Source organism: Durio zibethinus, chromosome 1 (genome assembly GCF_047325235.1).
Source record: "Durio zibethinus cultivar Kanyao isolate XHJ-2024 chromosome 1, ASM4732523v1, whole genome shotgun sequence".
Lineage (NCBI taxonomy): Eukaryota > Viridiplantae > Streptophyta > Magnoliopsida > Malvales > Malvaceae > Durio > Durio zibethinus.
In genome coordinates, this window is record NC_143162.1 from 2,749,031 (window position 1) to 2,770,929 (window position 21,899).

General features: G+C 36.5%; 3 protein-coding genes across 9 annotated transcripts; all 3 read left to right on the forward strand.

Annotated features, from left to right (window-relative positions):
- The first annotated feature begins 704 nt into the window (after positions 1–704).
- On the forward strand, positions 705–14,835 carry EMB2016 (mRNA methyltransferase EMB2016). Of its 7 annotated transcripts, XM_089758735.1 has the most exons (30): positions 705–955; positions 1,214–1,302; positions 2,119–2,242; positions 2,739–3,392; positions 3,523–3,607; positions 3,694–3,891; positions 3,988–4,092; positions 4,198–4,380; positions 5,026–5,167; positions 5,256–5,437; positions 5,558–5,643; positions 5,729–5,777; positions 5,944–6,010; positions 6,110–6,591; positions 6,668–6,767; positions 7,587–7,720; positions 8,173–8,240; positions 8,335–8,551; positions 8,942–9,157; positions 9,315–9,470; positions 9,568–9,621; positions 9,703–9,917; positions 10,054–10,123; positions 10,242–10,570; positions 11,522–11,705; positions 11,782–12,712; positions 12,863–13,092; positions 13,254–14,060; positions 14,154–14,225; positions 14,538–14,835. In XM_089758735.1, the coding sequence occupies exons 5-30, from the start codon at positions 3,548–3,550 to the stop codon at positions 14,556–14,558; spliced, it is 5,358 nt and encodes a 1,785-aa protein (XP_089614861.1). In that variant the 5' UTR covers positions 705–955; positions 1,214–1,302; positions 2,119–2,242; positions 2,739–3,392; positions 3,523–3,547; the 3' UTR covers positions 14,559–14,835. The 7 variants fall into 7 exon arrangements, with proteins under 7 accessions (XP_089614861.1, XP_089614850.1, XP_022766948.2 ...); XM_089758724.1 differs by having other exon boundaries at positions 3,523–3,891; positions 13,251–14,060; XM_022911213.2 differs by having other exon boundaries at positions 3,523–3,891.
- A 455-nt stretch (positions 14,836–15,290) lies between these two features.
- On the forward strand, positions 15,291–18,200 carry LOC111311651 (putative LRR receptor-like serine/threonine-protein kinase At1g74360). Its single transcript, XM_022911214.2, has 2 exons — positions 15,291–15,535; positions 15,871–18,200. The coding sequence occupies exons 1-2, from the start codon at positions 15,472–15,474 to the stop codon at positions 18,186–18,188; spliced, it is 2,382 nt and encodes a 793-aa protein (XP_022766949.2). The 5' UTR covers positions 15,291–15,471; the 3' UTR covers positions 18,189–18,200.
- A 730-nt stretch (positions 18,201–18,930) lies between these two features.
- LOC111310938 (dof zinc finger protein DOF3.5-like) lies at positions 18,931–20,863 on the forward strand. Its single transcript, XM_022910311.2, has one exon. The coding sequence runs from the start codon at positions 19,844–19,846 to the stop codon at positions 20,681–20,683; it is 840 nt and encodes a 279-aa protein (XP_022766046.2). The 5' UTR covers positions 18,931–19,843; the 3' UTR covers positions 20,684–20,863.
- Positions 20,864–21,899: the final 1,036 nt, after the last annotated feature.

The window sequence follows — 21,899 nt, forward strand, 5'->3', positions numbered from 1 at the left end:
AGCCGCAGGCAAAGAGAAAAATAATTCATGCCATAATTTTCAAGTAAAATTTGCAAAAATAATTAAACTATCAAATTCTATGTAGGATTGCTAGTATGCATAGAGAAAGAAGGAAATTAAAAAAAAAAAGATCAACATGAGAAGAGATTTAATGATTCTCAGATGAATGGGAATTTTGGATTTTAAATTTGGCACTTACTAAACAGTAAAAGAGTTTAGAGTTAACAATTGTAACATTTTTATTTAATAATACAATAAATAAATTTTTTTGATCAACAAAGGTTGTAATTTAGGCATAAAAAAGAAATTACAAGTATTGAGATTTAAATATTAAATATATTTAATATTATCTCTTAAAAATGATTATATAAACTTATTGAATATTAAAAAATTTTATTATTATAATGTAAGAAAATGTAATTGCTTCCTAAACTTGTTTTGTGAAATTCTAGTACAGAAATTGTTTATTAAGTATAAACTTTACATTCAACTTCCTGATAATCTCCTACTTTGATAAGAATTATAATCTTATACTTTGAAAATTAATTTTTCAATAAGATATTTTATTTACATAATTTTCTGTAGCATATAATATGACTAAATTGAATAAATTTAAAGGTTAGGGTAAAATTAGGAGATTTGATTAAAATGTCAACTAAAACCTCTTTTAACTCCGCTTCCCTTTCTGGTTCAAGTTCCGTTTCGTAACAAAACTAAAACAGAAAGCCGCTCCAAACACAACTGAACACTCGAGCCGGCGGCGGAATTAGAAAAGAAACCCTAAAAGCCCTAAAGAAATCCAAATCCAGAAACTTGCCTCAAATTTTCATGTCCCCCATTAATCCGACCTGAAGATCCACAAACTAAAACCCAAAACAATATGGGTCGACCCGAGCCATGTGTTCTATTTTCTCAGACTTTCGTTCACGCTCACTTGGACGAATACGTCGACGAGGTAACTCTATTTTTTGGTGTGAATTGTTTCTTTCTTTTTTCTCGACATTTTAACATATAATTTTTATGAATTGGGTTAGCAAGGAAGAATTAAAAAGTCAATATTTTTAGTGTTAATTCAGGTTTTTATTGAATTATTAATCGGTTTTTGTTTATTGATTGAATGGAGCATTACATTTTCTTTTTTTTTTTTAAATTAATTTATAGTTTTTGGTTTGTTTTTATTTTAATTTGTTGTATTTAAATTTTTATTTTTTAGGTATTGTTTGCTGAACCAGTTGTTATAACTGCGTGTGAGTTCCTCGAACAGAATGCGTCCTCCGCCTCTCAAGCGGTAACACTTGTTGGGTATGTTGAGCTTACTACTGTATTTACAATTAATTTTCTCATGAGAAATGTTCCCTTGCATGATAATGGCAATGTTATGGTTTTGTGTTCTTCGTGTGATATAATTGACTTATGGGTCATTAGATGATAAGAATTAGGAATAAGATTGGCATATCCGTCTTGCAAAATATAGTACTTTGTTTTGTTGGCATGATGTAGTTGAGATTTGAATTTGGCACTTAGATTACGTTTGGTTGGAGGGAAAGAACAGGAAGGGAAAGAATGGTTATGGTACGGAGAGGTTAATTGAGAGGGAAACAATGCCATTTATTGAAGAATATTGTTTTATGGGCATGGAAAGATATCAGATCTTCGTTTTCTGCTTTTGTCCAATTTCTCTCGGCCAACGAGTGGCATTGTTTCTCTCTCATCTTCTCCTTTTTCCTGGGAATTTTTCTTCTTTCCCTTTGCCTTCCTATCAAAGGAGCTTTAGAATTAAAGTCTTACATAACTTGCATCAGATATCTTGTTTGACGTGGTAGATGTGAAGTTTTGAATTAATTAAATGACAGATTCAAAATCTGAGAATTTGTTGATTAGAAACAGTAATTATTGTATCACAAATATGTTATTCCAGTATAGTTTTGTTATTATGAGACATTGATAAAAAGTTTTAGCATGTATTCTGATGTTAGGGATTAGCGACATGCTAGTAGAAGAGGTATACCTTATTTTAATTGGTGCAATTTCATAAATTTGGCTATTGAGCTGCTCAATGTTTGGAGTATTGAGGTCGAAGTATTGGAAATCCTGATTTTTTATGCTGTAATTTTACAGGGCCACTTCACCTCCTTCATTTGCTTTGGAGGTGTTTGTTCAGTGCGAGGGAGAGACGAAATTTAGGCGCCTCTGTCAGCCTTTTCTGTATTCTCATTCTTCATCAAATGTGCTTGAAGTGGAGGTGATTCTACATTTTGACCATTGGGATTTTTGAATTCTGAATTTCATTTTGTTTTCAGTTTATGCTGTCTCACTTATACCTTGGTTTATGTAAGAAGACAAGTGTCTCCATATACATGTATTTATGTACAGCTATAGCTTGATTGATGAAAATAAAACGTTTTAAGAAAGAATGAATTAAAAAATCTTTTTTTAATTTGCTAGCATCAGCAATTTGATTGATGCATAATGCAATTTAACAGTTGTTGAGGCCATAAAGAACATTTAACATCTTTAGTATATGGTAGTGATCCTGGAAATATTCATTGCATATGGTCAATCCTGGATATGCTCAGTACAGGTTATCTTCGCGTCTCCTATTTGCAGTTACCTCTCCTTTGTTAACAAAATGAAAAATTTTTAAGCTTCCTAGCTATGCATCTTGGTGTGCCTTTATATTGTGAAAGCTATATGCCAACACTGAATTTTCTTTAAAATTGTATGGTTATTTTCTGCAGGCAGTTGTAACCAATCATCTGGTTGTAAGAGGTAGCTACCGGAGTCTAAGCTTGGTCATATATGGAAATACAGCAGAGGATTTGGGCCAGTTCAACATTGAATTTGATGATAGCTCTCTAACTAATCTTGTTAGCTCTACTGACGGAAAGCTTGAAGACCTACCTCTTCCATTATGCACATTTAATCGGACATTTGAGGAATCTTTATCTTCTCTGAATGTTTTATCTTTACCAGTAGTCACACTAGATATATCCATAGAGGTTAAGCAATTACTACAGCTAATGTTGAAAATTTTGGAATTGTCAAACCTTGGTTATGCAGTAGATAAAGTTGTCAGTGCTGTAGCGTTAGCTGCTTCTTCTCTCATAAACTTAGATTCTAATGTAATCAATCAGAAGCATCTTATGTCAGGAAGAAACAAAGATTTTAACGAGTTGGACCATGGTATTAGTGAGGCCAGAAAAGAGCTCCTTGAGCTCTATGAGGCTCTTCAATGTAAAGCTGCGAATGGATCCTCTGAATCATTGACAGAATTCAGCTTTATGGAGTCTGATGCTGATTTGGCTTCTTCCAAACAGTTGGTGGAGATGTTATCACCATACTTCGATTTCAATAGGAGCTCCTCTAGTTTTGGACATCACCAGCTCTCAGAGGTAATTCAAATAGAGGCTGCTATACTTGTTATATCATCTATTGGCATTCCTTCTTGAATTTAAAGATAGAAAATTACTTCAGGATAAAATGAAAGCTCATCCATATTTGATATGCTATCTCGATTTACAGAGTAAGAATGTCATCTTGGGGTTGAATGTGGCTCTTTTCTTGTGCTCCAGTAAGGAGAGCTGCTTTTACTTTGTTAACTGTGGTGGTATGGATCAGCTTGCATATCTTTTTGATCATGAGATGCAGAAATCTACCGCCATTAAATTGTTGCTACTTGGAGTTATTGAGCAGGCTACACGGCATTCTGTTGGATGTGAGGGATTTCTAGGTTGGTGGCCTCGTGAGGATGAAAATATCCCTTCCGGCACTAGTGATGGATATAGTCACTTGTTGAAGTTGTTACTGCAAAAACCACAACATGATGTTGCTTCTCTAGCAACTTATGTCCTTCATCGACTTAGATTTTATGAAGTTGTTTCGAGATATGAGGTATGCTTTTAAGATGGTTGTGCATTTTTGCTTGTGCAATTGTTTATATCTGAGACAATCTTAACATTACTTCCTTGTAATTTTATTCTTTACCAGTGTGAAGTCATACCCATACTGGGTGGCCTGTCTGCTACTGCTAAAGGGACAAGCATTGCTTCAAACAAGCTCATGGATGTTGGATCACTACTTAAAAAGCTCCTGGTCGGTTGTCAATCTTTCAACTGCACTTCTTTTTTCCTGTTGTTTGTGAAATATGTGGTAGTTACTCTAAATGTAATTATTGTCATGTTCACAACATTAATGCAGCATTTGATAAATTCAAATGGCCCAATTGAAGATCCATCTCCAGTGGCCCACGCAAGCAGATTTTTGATTCTTCGTCAAACTGATGGATTAGTATCATACAAAGCAACCAGTGGGTTGATTGCTTCATCAAATTGTTGCTTTTCAGATTGGGAAATTGACTTGCATTTGCTGACACTTCTTAAGGTAGATTGCTCAGTTAGCTCTTTTGCACTTTTTGAGTGTTTCATATTATGCTTGTTGCTTTTGCATATTTGATTTCTGCTTATAGCAGATGATCTGTTTTGAGACAAATGCTTTGTTTATCTATCTTTCAGAAGTGTTATGATTTAAGTAATGAATGCAACCTTCACGCAATTTGTCTTTGCATCATTATTTTATTTCTTTTACTTTATATTTGGTATGCAAGATGATGAAGTGGATATGATAAGGTTAGAAAGTGGACAATCTTATCCTATCTGATGTTTGGCTTATGCAATATCAAAAGTAGAATATGATAATATTTATTGCATGCCATGTTTGGTGCAGATACTATTAGAGTTAAAGACATCTTTGTGATGAAGGAGCAGTGACCTTAGCCCTTTTTTTTTTTTGTTAGTTGCTATTGGTTTTCCATGGGATTCCCTCTTGAAATCCCAACTTAGCTTTTTTGCATTTCTGGTTATTGAGCTGATACATGGAGTGTTTTTTATCTTTGGTTGTTATGGATGGCGTAGTGCTACTCTGCAAGTGATCTATTCTTTTCCATTTTCATTTTGGGTGAGTTGGGTGGGTCTTGATCAAATTTTAGTGGCTCTATTATTAATATTGAAACTGTCTCATTGGAAGCAGGACAGAGGATTTCTTCCTTTATCAGCTGCACTGTTGTCAACAACTATTTTGCATTCTGAAGCTGAAGATATTGTGGACATTTCTATGGAGATTGTGTCATCCATTGGATCCATAATTCTCTCCCTTCTTTTTTGTCGCTCAGGTTTTGTTAATTACCCTGCTTCCAAGATCACATTGTGTTATCAAGCTCAATGATGGTTGTGATTGATGCTGTGTTACTTCTGTTTCAGGCTTGGTTTTCCTCCTACATCAGCCTGAACTTACTGCTACACTAATTCATGCCCTGAAGGGTGCTGATGCTATGAATAAGGAAGATTGTGTTCCTCTTCGGTATGCATCTGTTTTAATATCTAAAGGATTTACTTGCAGTCCACTGGAAGTTGGAATCATTGTTGAGACACATTTGAGGGTGGTTAGTTCCTTTTCTTGGTTGATATGAGTATTGATAATCTTTTTCTCTTTTATTTATTTTTTTAAAATTTCACTATCAATGTGTGACTACGTATGACTTTTTTTTTATATTTTATTGTAGGTTAACGCCATAGATCGTTTGCTTTCATCAACTCCTCAGTCTGAAGAATTTTTATGGGTATTATGGGAGCTGTGTGGTCTAGCTAGGTGAATTGTTTGATCAATTTCTTGAACTTTGGACTTGAACTACAATATTGATGGTTCTGACTGAAACTTGTTTTATATTTGGCAGGTCTGATTGCGGATGCCAGGCTTTATTGGCCCTGAGTTTCTTTCCAGAGGTATTGACAAATATTCTCTATAGTTAATATACTCTATAGTTAATATTATCTACAGTGTGCAGAAATTTGGGTTCTGTTTGATACTTCTGATTTATTATTAACAGAATAAAATGGACTAACCAGCATTTATTCATTTCAATGCTCTTATTTTCCCTTTCTTTGACAGGTGGTGTCAATTCTGATTGAAGCTTTGCATTCGGTCAAGGAATCAGAACCTGCCATCAAGAATAGCGGTACTGTTATTATTCTGCGGTTAGGTTAAATTAGTTGAAAAGTTTCTTATTTACTTGCTTAATACATGGGCTTATATTTGCAACATTCTGGATATGCAGGTGGTTCACCACTTAATCTTGCAATTTTACACTCAGCTGCTGAGATTGTTGAAGTCATTGTTACTGATTCAACTGCAACCTCTCTGTCCTCTTGGATTGGACATGCCATGGAACTTCATAAAGCTTTACATTCTTCTTCCCCTGGGTCCAATAGGAAAGATGGTCCTACACGGTTGTTGGAGTGGATTGATGGTGGTTTAGTTTATCATAAAAATGGGGCTATTGGTCTTCTAAGATATGCTGCTGTGCTGGCTTCTGGAGGAGATGCTCATCTTACCTCAACCAACATTCTAGTTTCTGATTTCACAGATGTTGTTGATAATGTTGCTGGAGAATCTTCTAATGCTTCTGACATTAATGTCATGGAGAATCTTGCAAGCATTATCTCTTTAAAGTCTTTTGATGGTGATAACCTCCGTGACTCTGCTATAGCCCAGCTGACAACTGCATTTCGAATTTTGGCATTCATTTCAGAGAATCCGGTATGCAATTTTCTACTTTAGTGTCTAATTTAAAACTAAATTGATTTGACTCATTATGTGTAGTTTTTTGTTGTAGACTGTTGCTACTACTTTGTATGATGAAGGTGCCATCGCAGTTATCTACATGGTTCTTGTCAATTGTAGCTTCATGCTTGAGAGGTCCTCAAATAGCTATGGTAAGTTAATGAGTATTGGTTGTCGAGTGGGTTTCTTGCTGATTTAATTATATTGTAGTATATAAATGGAAACTGATGTTTTTATAATTTATATTTATATAGTTAAATGTTAATATGAGAACACTAGGACTGCATTATAAATTTAATCAGCATTGAAATGTTCATTATCTAATAATAAGGGGTGAGTTGGTAAAACTTTTTCTCCATTCCCTTAGTTTTTTAGGCTTATTCCTTGTGTCAAACCTCTCTCTCTCAAGGACACCCAAAGCTTTCAAACAATCTTGATAGGATAAAGGTTTATTGGGCTCTATTGTTGCAGATTTTTGCCCCTATGTTATCATCATTTGTGGCATGTCTATTATATGACTTGCTTGTTGACCTTGTTAAAATTATGTTGCTTTATACACCACCTCATCCCGAAACATCGCAAGGAAAACTATAACCAAAATCCTTTTTATCCTGCATTAACTTGAACCTGCACACATATAAAGCACCTTTTACTAAGATCGATGTAGTTGTATGTAAACCTAGAGCAATAGCATGATGAAGTCTCCAGGACCTATTGTTAAGAATAGTGAATTACTTTTTTCATTAACAGCATTTAAACAAACAGGCAATCATATGCTTCAACTCGCTCTGAATGCTGGGCCATTACCCATATGAAGTTTTACCATGAGAAGATTGGATCCATTGGGCAAATATGGGTTCAATCAAGATTTGTTTCTCCAGAGTCTGTCCAATGTGGTTCAAGTCTTTCAAGTATTTTCTGTATTTTTAGCATCCTTGCTTTACAACATCGTTTTATATTGCCTTGAACAGATTATCTTGTTGACGAGGGTAATGAATGCAATTCTACATCTGATTTATTGCTGGAACGCAATCGTGAACAGTGTTTGGTTGATCTTTTGGTTCCTTCTCTTGTATTGCTGATCACTCTTTTGCAGAAATTACAGGTTTGCTGCTTCTTAGTCAGATTGTATTCTAATGAATGATCTTTTGATCCAATAACGACGATATTTTTCTTTTTGCAAAAAGCATCATGAAAAGTTTAGTGGATTTATGGTGAGATTGAAGATTCTATGCTACCCACCTTGTTTAGTTAGGAATAGTTGCAAGTGGAGGATAGAATTAATGCTGTTGGAAACTTTCAGAGAAGATTGCTACCATTTTTGTTGTTAGCATTGATTCTTCCTCCTAATTGAGAAAGGACATGGGGCATTAGTTGTGAAGGACATGCATGATTATGGTGATTCTTCTTTTAAGGTTAATTACATATCAATGCCCGTAAGATCAAACTCTTTGTGCTCAGTTGATAGTTTACTGCATTTGTGGATGTAGTTAACCCATTTTAACCTACACCATCTTCCAAATTTGAGAATTGAGTTGTCTTGTCCTCTACTTATAGGAAGCTAAGGAACAGCACAGGAATACAAAACTGATGAATGCATTGTTACGATTGCATCGAGAAGTAAGGTAATTAATATTTAACTGTTTTTCTATGGAAGCTTTTACCATACTATGCTCATTTTATGGAGTGAAATGCACTAAGTGTATTGCTGTGTTGCAGCCCAAAGCTTGCAGCTTGTGCAGCTGATTTATCCTCTCCCTATCCTGATTCTGCCCTTGGTTTTGAAGCTGTCTGCCAACTTGTTGCATCAGCTCTTGCTTATTGGCCAGTATATGGTTGGACTCCTGGCCTCTTCCACTCAATTCTTGCCAGTGTTCAAACTACTTCATCACTGGCCTTGGGTCCAAAGGAGACCTGCAGTTTACTTTGTCTTTTGGTATTTCAGTTCTCCAATTTTCTTTAATCCTAATAGCACCTTAGTCTCATTACTATTGTGGCAGTTATTCATATCAAGAAACATTGAACAAGTTAATGTTTTTTTATTGCATCTATCATGCCTTTGTTGGTGATTATTAAGGAACTCATTTTTTCACCATGATTGCTTGATATTTTCCTTCTATTATGTTTGGTGCATGTCAACATGGAAAACTATGAATCTCAAATTCAAATACCGTTCTTACTCTGTTTGCCTTTTTTTTCAATAGCATTTTTCTGTTATTAGAACAGAAGACCCTTCTCTCAACTAAAAACATGTTTTTGCTCCATTGGAGATTGGCTTCAACTGCAGCATTAACTAGTTTTTTACTTTCTCCTTTTACATTACAAGAATGATCTATTTCCTGAAGAACGTGTCTGGCTTTGGAAGAACGGGATGCCCTTGTTGAGTGCCCTTAGGTCATTGGCTATTGGGACTTTATTGGGACCTCATAAGGAGAGACAGGTTGATTGGTATCTGGAGCATGGTCACCTTGAGAAGTTGCTCAACCAATTGACACCACAGCTCGACAAAATTGCCCAGATTATCCAACATTATGCCATCTCAGTATGTGTTCTTTCATCAACATGCTATTTTGGTTTTGTTATCCTCTGAAATTTCTGGTATTGCAGGAATGAAGAAAGGATGGTGGAAGGCTAGCTATTCTATTTTGGTAAAATTGCTTTGTATCATGTGCCTCTACTAATATATCACTTTGAAGCAGGCTTTGGTAGTCATACAAGACATGCTTCGAGTTTTTATAATTCGCATTGCTTGCCAAAAATCTGAACATGCTTGTAAACTTCTGCGGCCTATATTATCATGGATACATGATCACATTTCTGACTTATCTTCTCTATCCGACATGGATGCTTACAAGGTGATAACTTCTAAGTTTTTTGCCCAAATTACCTTTTTGTGGTTTTTTTAGTTTAGACTGTTATACTAAATAATTTCCTTTTCCCTCATCTCTGCAGATTTATAGGTTCCTTGATTTTCTTGCTAGCTTACTGGAGCATCCATATGCCAAGGTTCGTGGATTTTTTTTTTTTTTATTTCACCCGCCTGATTTGCAATTTATTGTACTTATGGTGCCTTTCTTCCTATATCAGGCGCTGTTGCTAGGAGAGGGTTTTCCTCAGATTCTAACTAGAGTGTTAGAGAGTTGTTTTGATTCTATTGATTCAGATGGGAGGCAGATTTCAGATTCTAGAGATTATGCTAAATATGGGTTTGCTTTGATTAGTTGGTGCATCCCAGTTTTTCAATCTCTCTCACTACTATGTAGTTCTCGAACATTTTCCCAATATAATGGGAGACATGATACGTGAGTTGGTTACTTTTATTGACATTCTCTCTTTTCTCTCTCTCTCTCTCTCTCTCTCTCTCAATTTGAAATGCGAATTGTACATGATGTTTAATGCTTAATAATGTTTTTACTTAAATTCATTGTGGTCTACTAGGCACAATTTTGACAGTTTGAGCCCCAAAGATTGTTCAGTATTTATAAATCAGCTCTTGAAGTTTTGTCAGGTAATTGGAATAATTAAGAAACCTTTACATAGAATATACTGTTCACTTATGAGGGACAAGAACCAGTGTAGGTTCTACTGATAGCTAATCTTGTAATGGAAATGCTATTTTTTCTCAGGTCCTACCGGTTGGAAAAGAATTAGTGTCTTGCCTTACAGCTTTTAAAGACTTGGGTTCTTGCACTGAAGGGCGTAGTGCATTGATGTCTGCTTTGCGATATAGTGGCAATTCTACTCGTGGGGAACTTGAATCAGAGAGAGGACATGAAAAGAATGGAAATTTTCATTTTCTGAATGAATCTGAATGGAGAAACTCTCCCCCCTTGCTATGTTGCTGGACAAAGTTGTTGAGATCTGTTGATTCAAAAGATTGTTTATCAACTTATACAATTGATGCTGTTAATGCATTGTCTTTAGGTTCTTTGTGCTTTTGCATGGATGGGAATAGGTGAGATATGCACATCTATCACTGGCCTCTTTCATAATGTTGCTGCATTTGTGTACTTACAGTAGGCTGATTTTGTCTCTCATAAATAACTTTGCTTGTTCTCATGCCTAAGCTAAAACATGGTAGGCATATTCAGTTTTCCACATACGTTTAACTTAAAAGACAGGTAATCATGTTCTGCTTTTCCCATATGTTCAGTGTAAAAAAAAAAAAAAAGCCAGGGGTGGTAGGTTGGAATTATGAGTTTCGGTTATTCTATAACTATTTAATCAGATTTTGGTAATGAACAAAACAATCTCATTATTATGTTGGCAATTCTTGTCATGTAATTCAAAGATTCTATTGGTCTTAACAAGTTAAAGTAACTAGCTTTAGATGATAGTGTTTAATATTGTTTTGTTAGTAGGACCTGTCATTTTATTGTTTTAGACCATCTTAAACTTGATAACATAATCTCATGGCTGCTGTTTGTTTTTCAGGAAGATGATGATGTGTTTGTGTTTTGAAAATATTGTTTTCCATTTTTTTTAATGAAAATAGAGAACTCGTGCAAAACTCTTTTGGTGATTAAAATAGAAAACGAATTTTAGAAAATGCAGCTCTAATAATGACAGGAAACTGAGAATGATTCAAACATGTTTCACTATTTTCCATCAAATTAAAGAAGAGAGCGGAAAGCAAAACACTACTTATTGTTTCTCACCAAATGCATGTGCTGGGATTGGAAAAAAGAAAAAAGAAACTTTGGGAAACCAAAACAAAAAAAGATATTATAATATACATTACCAAATCAAAACCCAAATGTAATCTAGCTTTTTCTAGCTAAATGCACAAAGGCTTTGTAATATGTTAAGCTTGATTCATGTTTGGATTTATATGTCTGCATATTAGTTTCTTTGCTCTATTCATTTGAAGAGTGTTTGTGGCTAACTTATGGTTTGCTCTCATCAGTTTAAACATGAATGCTGTTGTTGCATTGAAATTCCTTTTTGGGCTTCCTGATGATATGGCTGGGTTACGTGGCTTTCCAGAAGAGAACATAAACTGTATCGAGGAATTCTCTACTCTGTTAAGTTCAAGGATTAGTGATGATGACTATCAATCTCCATCGGATATGCATGTCACCATGTGTCAGGTATAACTAGGTGTACTTGCATGCTTTTGTTTCCCCTGATTTGAGTTTGAAACCTGAACTTATCACTGATGCACAGGTTTCAGAGTCTGTGAAATCATTGTTGTTATTGTTCCAAAATTCTACTGCTGCTGTTAAGGTGGACGATACCATTCTCCATGAAAGTGTTTCTTTTCCTCTAAACAATTTTCAAGATCCTTCAAGAATTCATCACTTCGGACAAGGCATGGGTGAAAAGGCAGATGACAACCTTTACTTACAAGGATTTGAAGACGAGTTTTCATGGGAATTGCCAGAAACTTTACCTGATAGATTGTTGCAGACAGCTCTTCCTTCAAGAAGAAAACTGCAACCAGCTGACAGCTCAAATAGGCGTGCCAGAGGAGACAATTCAGTAGTTGAGATAACAAATCCAACTACATTTTCACGGGGATTGGGTCCATCTACAGCCCCTTCTGGTGCTACACGAAGGGATACTTTTCGACAGCGGAAACCTAATACGAGTAGGCCTCCATCTATGCATGTGGATGACTATGTTGCAAGAGAAAGGAGTGTCGATGGTGTTGCTAATTCTAATGTTATAGCTGTTCAGCGAGTAGGATCTTCTGGGGGGAGGCCTCCTTCTATTCATGTGGATGAATTTATGGCCAGACAGAGGGAACGTCAAAATCCTGCTGCATCAGGGGCTGAGGCAGTGTCACAATCTATGAATGCAGCTCCTATAAATGGAACAGATAATGAAAAACTGAACAAGTCTAAGCAGCTGAAAACTGATCTTGATGACGATCTTCAGGGAATTGATATAGTGTTTGATGGTGAGGAATCTGAAACTGATGATCAGTTGCCCTTCCCTCAGCCAGATGATAATCTGCAGCAGCCTGCTCCTGTAATAGTTGAGCAAAGTTCTCCGCACTCTGTTGTTGAAGAGACTGAAAGTGATGTTAATGGAAATAGTCAATTTTCTCACATGGCTACGCCTTTAGCAGCTAATGTTGATGAGAATGCCCAAAGTGAGTTTTCTTCAAGGATGTCAGTTTCACATCCTGAAATGCCTTTAACTCGAGAATCTAGTATTTCTTCAGATAAGAAATATTTTGAGCAATTCGATGAATCAAAAAATGCTATTTTGATTAAGAACTGCAGTGGTTTTGATTCTGCAGCTGGGGCAAATAGTTCAGGGTTCTCTGCTCCAGTTTATAGTACACCTACAACATCATTGCAGTTGCCAGCAGATTCAAGGGTAACTCCACAAAACTTCTATCCAAAGAGCAGCCCCCAGTATGTTAGTAACATTCCTGTGGCAGCTGGATCTCGAGGATTATACGAGCGCAAAGTTCTTCCAAATCAGCCACCTTTACCTCCAATGCCTCCTCCATCAACAATTTCACCAGTAAGCTCTCTTACTAGTAGTACTCATTTGTAGCTTTTATGCCTGACATAGGCATTAAAACTTAGGCATCAAAACTGACATACTTTCTGGTTTAGATAATTTATTGCTCATGTTTACTTATACAGTTATACTTTCTAAATGTTTGACTTTCTTTCTAGCAGATCCAATCCGATTATTTGTCTGCAGCTAGTGGCAGTCCTTCATTGTTGCAATCTTCCCTTTCTGTGTCAGATTCCAAGTTTATGCGAACCTCTATGTCTTCGCCTAGTGGAACTTCTAGGCCTCCCCCACCTCTTCCTTCAACACCACCTCCATTTGCATCTAGCCAATATAACTTAGCTTCCTTAAATGCTTCTATATCCCAACCATCAGTTTACAATCCTACTGGTATGGGGAAAACTGAACTTCCTCACAGCTCTATTGGACCTACTATTGATGCTCGACTTCCTGCTTCAGCTGCTGGTTTGACTTCTTATCCACCTCCACCACTGATGCCATCCTTAGTTTTTAACAGGCCTGCTTCAATCCCGGTTACACCTTATGGAAGCACTCCTGCACAGCAGCAGGGTGAGAACCCTCCTAGCATCTTGCAGAATCCCTCTATACCTCAGTCGTCTATTCAGTCAATACATTCTCTTGTTCAGTTGCAGCAGCTTCAACGACCGTTGCAGCCAACTCAACATCTTAGGCCATCCGTTCAATCTTCCCAGCAGTTAGACCAAGGGGTGTCTTTGCAAACCCCTGTTCAGATGCAAATGCAGTCATTACAAATGCTGCAACAAGCTCATGTTTCTTCTGTTAATCCTTATTATCAGTCCCAGCAGCCAGAGTTTTCACCAGCACAACAACAGCTGCAAGTCGAGCTTGTGCAACCCCAAGCTCTACAGCAAGCAGGTGGTGCATCCCAGCAGCATCAAGATTCTGGAATGTCCTTGCATGAGTACTTCCAGTCTCCAGAAGCTATTAAGGTATGTGCTGTGTTAAGTATTACCCCATGAAGAAGGAACCCATCTGCTTGATATTTTCCATATCATAATTATCTTTACTCCTTATTAATGCAGTCTTTGTTGAGTGATCGAGAGAAACTTTGCCAGCTATTGGAGGAGCATCCAAAGTTAATGCACATGCTTCAGGTCTAGTTCCTATGCCTTTTACTGTTTATTTGCGGCAACCTCAATGGGATTTAATGTTGGGTTAACAACTCTGATCAACGTGTGGAAGGCAAAGTTTCAGAATTTTAACTTGCTCTGCTGAGGAGCAATTCCACTTGTCTATATTTTACTGCATCTTCTCTTTGATGGTTTGTTGCTTGCAAGTTAGTTCTAACATTTTATGGCTTGCTTACATATATGCACACCAACATTGATGTATACATACATTACTCTACATGGTTAAATATTGCTGTTATAATACTCTAAACATGGTTGCTTCTAATGTTCTAACAGGAAAAATTAGGACAGCTGTAGCAACATGATAGCGGATTGTGTGGATGCTTCTACTGTATCATACTCCTGACCCGTAATCACTGGTCCAACACTTCCCAAGTACATCTCTCAAGGCACAACCATAGTAGCAATGTTTTCAAGATTCAAATGCTGTTGCCTGATTATGCCTTTCCTACAAATTTTTGTAATCAGTTTGATACATTCTTTTCCATGTACTATTGTTAATTTGTATCCTTTTTTCTATACTTTTCGATTTTATTCATGAGTAGGGGAAAATTTTCCACCCCTAGTTTCCTTATATGCTTCTACTTCTAGCCAACCCGACAGTTTCTTCCTGTGTATATATATGCTGTACTGTCAGTCTACAAATAGCTACCGTTGCCAACCCTGTCATGTGTTGCTCAGATTGTAGTGTAACTTTTGAAAATCTAGATTCAAATCAAATGCAATGTTCTAGCTTCCATATTAATACTCTACAGCTAACTATAGATCATGAAATTAAAATGTCTCAAAGTTGAAATTCATCAATAGACGAAATTTGGAAAAACCAAGCCTTGAAACACAAACACTTGAACCAATTGAACCCTTTATGGGGGCATTCAATTAATTCTATTTTGGTTAGATGTCGAAGACGCGTTTATGCCTTTACCATTTGAGGTGGTTTTATTTAACTCAAGTCAAGAGCATGAACCGGTCAACAAGCTGGAATAAAAGCAACGTATTTATTACGACTAACTGACTTTTGGCTCTGCTAACTTGACAATTTTTAGTAATCGAAATTACTTTCTATTTCCGATAATTTTTCAGAAAAAATTTGGAGAAAAACCCAGACTAGTTTTAGTCTCGATTTACATGTTTCTGTAGATTGTTTGCTGTCTAAAGAACTCGTTGCTAGAAGCCCAAATTTTCAGACAGGAACAACAAAAACAAGACCATGTTAGAAGACAAAGCTAACTCATGGTGTTCCACAGTTATTCCATTCTTAATCCTGATTACAGGTTTAATACCATTCATTATTTTTTTAATTGTATTCTTTTTTCTCTTTATGTTTGTTATAAATATATTTAGTTACTTAGTTTTGTTCTATCACTTGTTGGTCATATTCAATTCTTCTTGGTGCTTTAGGCCTTAATTTTAAATCTTGAATTTTTTTGTACCAGTTGGTGCCTTCTGAAAAATATTTCCTTCAAACCTTTTCTTTTTGTTGTCTTCTCCATGATTGATAGTGTTAGCTAATGTTATTTTGAAACAAATATAGTTTAATGAGATTATATTTTGATTTGTTTAAAGTTGGATGATTCACTTATGTTGTACTAGTTTATTGGATTTGCAGCTGCTACTGCTGTCTCAACAAGTTCTCTAGACAGAGACAAAGAAGTCTTGCTGAATCTGAAATCTTTTCTGGAAAAACAAAATCGAGTAAATCGAGGAAGATACTCAGAATGGAATCAAAGGAGCTCAAATCCATGTGACTGGCATGGAATCTTCTGCTCTCCGGACGGGGCAAGAGTCAATGGTATAGACCTCTCTGAAAGCAAGATCTCTGGCAAAATATTCAAGAACTTCTCAGCCTTAACTGCACTTCAACATCTTGATCTCTCACGAAACACGCTAAGTTCAGTGATTCCTGATGATCTGAACAGATGCCACAACCTTCTGTACCTTAACCTATCACATAATATTCTAGGAGGTGAGCTGAAGCTGACAGGATTGACCAGCTTAGGGAAGCTTGATTTGTCCACTAATCGATTTCTTGGGGAGGTTAAGCTGAGTTTCCCAGCAATTTGCAACCGACTAGTTGTTGCAAACCTTTCAAGGAATAATTTCGTGGGTAGAATTGACAAGTACTTTGATGGGTGCTGGAATCTGCAGTATCTGGACTTGAGCTCCAACAAGTTTACTGGTAACGTCTGGACAGGGTTTGCAAGGCTAGTGGAGTTTTCAGTTTCTGAAAACTATGTCACAGGGCCAGTTCCATCATCAACTTTTTCGAAGAATTGTACTCTCCGAGGTCTGGATTTATCAGAAAACAAATTCCATGGTGAATTTCCGGGGGAGATTTCGAATTGCAAGAATTTGGTTATCCTCAATCTGTGGGGAAACAATTTTACAGGGCCAATTCCATCAGAGCTGGGATCAATTTCGACCCTTGAAGGTTTACTATTGGGGGACAACCGTTTTTCGAGAATGATTCCAGAATCTCTTTTGAATCTGAAGAAATTGGCCTTTCTGGATTTGAGCAAGAACAATTTTGGTGGACAGGTACAAGAGATTTTCGGGAGATTCAGACAGTTGAAATCTCTTGTACTTCAGGGGAATTCATACACAAATGGGTTGCATTCTTCTGGGATTCACAAGCTAAAAAACATTTCTCGACTAGACCTAAGCTACAACAAATTTTCTGGACCGTTACCAGCTAAAATCTCTCAAATGCTAAATTTGAAGTTCTTAATCTTAGGCTACAATCAATTCACTGGTGCTATACCACCGGAGTATGGAGAATTGTCACAACTACAAGCCCTTGATCTCTCCTTCAATAGGCTCACCGGATCGATCCCGCCTGCCCTTGGAAACTTGAAATCTCTCCTGTGGTTAATGCTGGCAAACAACTCACTAACTGGTGAAATCCCACGTGAGCTTGGGTACTGCTCAAGCTTATTATGGCTAAACCTTGCAAACAACCAACTTTCCGGAAGATTCCCTCCTGAGTTAACAAATATGGGAAGAAATGCTACTCCAACATTTGAATCAAATCAGCAGAGTGACCAGATGATTGTTGGTCCCAGCGAGTGCTTGGTGGCGAAGAGGTTGCTAACTACAGATTACTCACCTTTTGGTTTTGTGTATACAATTCTTACCAGGAAGATTTGCAGAAGCATATGGGATCGGTTACTTAAAGGATGTGGCTTTTTCCAAGTTTGTGTTCGAGGTTCACCGGTGCGGGAAAATCTAGTCTCAGGTTATCTTCAACTTAGTGGGAATCAACTCTCAGGGGAGGTTCCTTCAGATATTGGTAAGATGCAGCATTTAAGTGTGTTGCATTTGGGGTACAATGAATTCAATGGAGCACTGCCTACAGAGATTGGACAATTGCCACTTTTAGTCCTAAACATCTCCAGGAACAAATTTTCTGGACAAATTCCAATGGAAATTGAGAATATGAAATGCTTACAGAATCTTGATTTGTCACACAACAACTTTTCAGGCACATTTCCAACCAACTTCAATAACTTGAATGAGCTTAGCAAGTTCAACATTTCATTCAACCCCCTCATTGCTGGCAGAATTCCCGGTATCGGGCAATTAGCCACATTCGAAAAAGAGTCCTACTTGGGAAATCCACGTTTGCATAGTCCACTCTTCAAATTGGAGGATCCAACTCTTCCACCATCAAACTTGAGGGACGAAAATGGACCAAAATCTGAAAAGCGAGTCTTTCCTGCTAAACAAACTGAAGATAGATTTTGGTGGAAAGCATTGTTAATGGAGTATGGATGTGGAATGGTATTCGGAATGGTTATCTTATACGTTAGTTTTCGAAAAGTTCAACCGAAATGGTTTTTTACCAAGGTTGAAGCCATGCATCAATGGAAGATAGATCAGTCATTAAAGAGGAATTGTAGCAGAGGTGGTGGAAGAATTATTTGCTGATTTTGAGTTCAACCTTATTGTTGTACATAATGCCAGCCCTACAGCTTTTTAGGCACATTTCTAGCTGCTAGTAGTAATAAGCAAAAGGCTCTTCTCTTGCAATCTTTGGAATTTGATGTGTTCTTTTCTGGTGAATTTGCATATTCCACACTTATCCTGCTTTAATATGTAGATTCTGAAGCAAAATTTTAATATATTATGTTTGAGAATGTGTTTGATTTAGAAAATTTTGATTATATGCAAAACTTAAAAGAAAATTGAGGAAAAAAAAAAAGAATAAACATTTTTTTTTTTAATCTTTGGATTAAAATAAGTTGAATCCCCGCATTTTGAATCTCGAACTTAAAATTATTAAATATCAAACTGATCACAAGTTGTACAACAATAATTGTTATAATCTAGTTACCTTATTTTCCTTTTCTACTCATTTCCTCCGCAAATTAATGATAAACTTCGAGTATGAAACAGATTAGTAGTTACTACCAACCATGGCTTTTGTGAAAGCAAAGACTCTTAAGCCATTTTGACTTGGTCAAGAGCATAGACCAGTCAAGTCAACACAGTAGAAACTATGACTAATGAACATTTTACTCTGCTAACAATAATTAGTATTTTTTTTCTCTGATTTCTTTCTCTTACTTTTTCTTTCAGAATAAAAGGACGAACCCTTCTTTCCAAATTCAGAAAAAGAAAAAAAGTAGAGTAGAAATCAGACTGTTTCTTTTTCTTTTTTTTTTTTTCTCTATCTCTCAAACAGCAAATGCATTATAAAATTTGCAGTTTGTTTCATCATATATCTTTTTTTGTGCTTTTGATTTTCATGTCTAACGATATATTTAGCTCCTTATCAGGAATCCATGCTTGTTTTCAGAATCAGGAACTGCTTAGAGATATGTGTTCAGAAACGTGTCTTCATTTTCTTCAACATTTTGATGACATTCACATTCATGAAATCTTCAAAAAGTACATGATCCAAGAAACACATGATCCCAGAGATCCTCTGTTAAAGTTACCAATCTACGCCGACCAAAGAGACATTCCTTCTTCAAGAAACACCAGCCATGTGCATTGCCCGTGTGCATCTGTTTTTATAATCTGTTCAAACTCTGAATCCCTTTTCACCAGGGGAGATATTGCGTAAAAGGACATTAACATCTCTGAATCTGGAATAAGTGGAGTTGTCATTTACAGCTTATTTATTTTTCATATCTAGGTTGTCTGCTGCTGGAAGAAAACCTGATCGTGCCTCTCGAGGCATTTGCTTCCTATACCTCCATCATTATCGTCTATGGCGTCGTGCCACGTGTGACAAACACCGACACACTGTATTAGCCTACGGGATTAGTACACACCATCTGTCATTCTTAACGGCACCGTAACCCCAACTTGCCTAACTCATTCTCATGTGCATGGCTGCACGCTCGTTTCCAAGGCCCCATGAGCATTCATGTGCCCTCAAACCAACCTATCAACTCCAGTCACGTGTTTGTTAGCAGACACATTTCCATTTCCCCTTATAGCTCTCCTGAAATTGATTGGTTTTCTTCAATAATTGAACCCCCTCTCTCTCCTACTCCCCATGAGAGAGAGAGAGAGAAAGAGGGATTGTGCATCTGCGTGCTAGCTTTCTTGATGAAGGCTCAAGGCAATTGGTTATGGAGAAAGGATGGAAGCCTGGTGTGGAGATATCACCAACTTGTCCAAGGTGTGGTTCTTCGAATACTAAATTCTGTTATTACAACAATTATAGCTTAACACAACCAAGGTACTTCTGCAAAGGCTGTAGAAGATATTGGACTAAAGGAGGGTCACTTAGGAAAGTTCCGGTTGGAGGTGGCTGCCGGAAAAACAGAAGAGGCAAGTCTTTAAGGCTACCAAACGATGGTGTCCCCTCAAAGAGTTTGTCATGTGGAGTAGTTCCAACTGACTCAATTAGGCATTCCTATGGTAATCAAGTAAGTGCCTCTGCTGACTCTGATGGCTCTCATATCGATCTGGCACTCGTTTATGCAAACTTCTTGAATAATCAACAACCAGAAAACAAGTCTGGTATTGAAGTGCCAGAGTTGCCTAGTGAGTTTGATCCATCTCTGGAGTTTTCAAGTTTATCGAACACAAATATCGATTCAAGTACTCAGCAACCAGAAGAAAATGGTCTCATCGGGTGCCTCACTCGCTCTAATTTGTCCACAGAAAATCAGTTGAGCAACAATGATCAGATATACTATTCTGGATTAGAATCAATTTACAAGTATCAGGATAGAGTTCAACATTGTACAGGTCAGGAAACAAGTAACTATGCATTGCCACCATTGCCAGATGATGATTTATCGTCTCAAGAAATACTGTGGTCGAATTCTCATTCCACCATGAGTCATGCCTTGCAAGCAACACAAGAGCCAGTTCTAGGACCTGAAACTCACGATCCAAATCTATTGTTTGGTAATTGGAGTCCATTTGACTTGTCTAATGACGATAGTTTCACCAGGACTTGAGGGAATTCATGTGCGCACTAGCCTCTGCCATTATCACTGTTTCTTTTTCCCCCTACTTTTGCTTGTTTTTCTTCTAATATTTATGTATAGAATCAAAAGATTTGAGATGTAATAATATCAGTATATGAAAAAAAAAGTATGAGTTCAAAGATTTAATATAATTAGCAGCAGATTGACGAAGGGGCAGCTTATGTTTTACTCCATTTACAAACAGGTACTACACAGTTCAGAGTTTCAAGAAATATTAGGCTCAGTACAAAAACCATGGCCTTAAATTAACCTACAGTTCATTGTTCAAGAAAATAATAGCATGCACTTCAATTCAGTAGTTAATAGTATTTCACACTAAGAATATCATTCTAAAAGTGCAAAAAAAATTTTTTTTTTATCTATGAAAGGTATATATTTGTTAAGGGCAGCTAATTAGCACAATCTATAAGGATAAACCAATATGCATGTAACATTTTTTTGGGTAGGGATAATGTCTTCTATGGTTCTCGAATTATTAAAAGAATATCCAAAGTGATACATGAACTAAAAAATATCTAATCAGATTTCTAAAATTGTGACCCGTTTATCAAGTTACCTCAATCCCTAATATTATAAGAAAAATAAAAAATCGGCTTAACCTTTATCCAATTAAAATATGACAGGTATTCAAAAAATATATATATTTCATAAATAAAAATGCACGGTAAGTACATGGTTGCCATGTAGATACACGTGTCTGCCCACATAGAATTTTTATTTTTTAATTAAAAATAAAAATTTGAATTTTTTATTTTTGAAATACAAAAATAATTTGGGATAGATAAGGGGAAGGAGGACAAAGAAAGCGGGGAGGAGGAGGGGTTCTTGCCGGCATCGGTCAGCCGACTCCAGGTGGATCGAGGCTGATTTGCCTAGTTCGAGGCAGATTGCCCTCCATCCATCCTGGATTGGTTGGCTGATGCCGATCTCCTCCTCTTCTCTCTCTCTCTCTTCCTCTTTTTTCCTCCCCCTTCCTCTGTATACCCAATTCTCTTTCTTTTTCTTTTTTTTTTAAATTTTAATTTTCATTTTTTTTCAAAATTTATTTTTTAAAAAATTAGATTTTGAATTTCTTTTAAAAAATTCCAGATTTTAACTTTTTTATTGAATTACAAACACATAATCTTTCGTTTTCTTTTTTTATTTATTTTCTGAAAATTTGTAAAAAAATTTATTTTTATTTTTG

Bases quoted from the DNA above. Each gene is read 5' to 3' on its own strand.
- EMB2016 (XM_089758717.1), top strand. From the start codon at position 881: ATGGGTCGACCCGAGCCATGTGTTCTATTTTCTCAGACTTTCGTTCAC. The intron at 6,592-6,667 runs GTATGCAATTTT...TTTTTGTTGTAG, and splicing joins CATTCATTTCAGAGAATCCG to ACTGTTGCTACTACTTTGTA. The intron at 9,158-9,314 runs GTATGTGTTCTT...ACTTTGAAGCAG, and splicing joins TCCAACATTATGCCATCTCA to GCTTTGGTAGTCATACAAGA.
- LOC111311651 (XM_022911214.2), top strand. From the start codon at position 15,472: ATGTTAGAAGACAAAGCTAACTCATGGTGTTCCACAGTTATTCCATTC. The intron at 15,536-15,870 runs GTTTAATACCAT...TTGGATTTGCAG, and splicing joins ATTCTTAATCCTGATTACAG to CTGCTACTGCTGTCTCAACA.
- LOC111310938 (XM_022910311.2), top strand. From the start codon at position 19,844: ATGGAGAAAGGATGGAAGCCTGGTGTGGAGATATCACCAACTTGTCCA.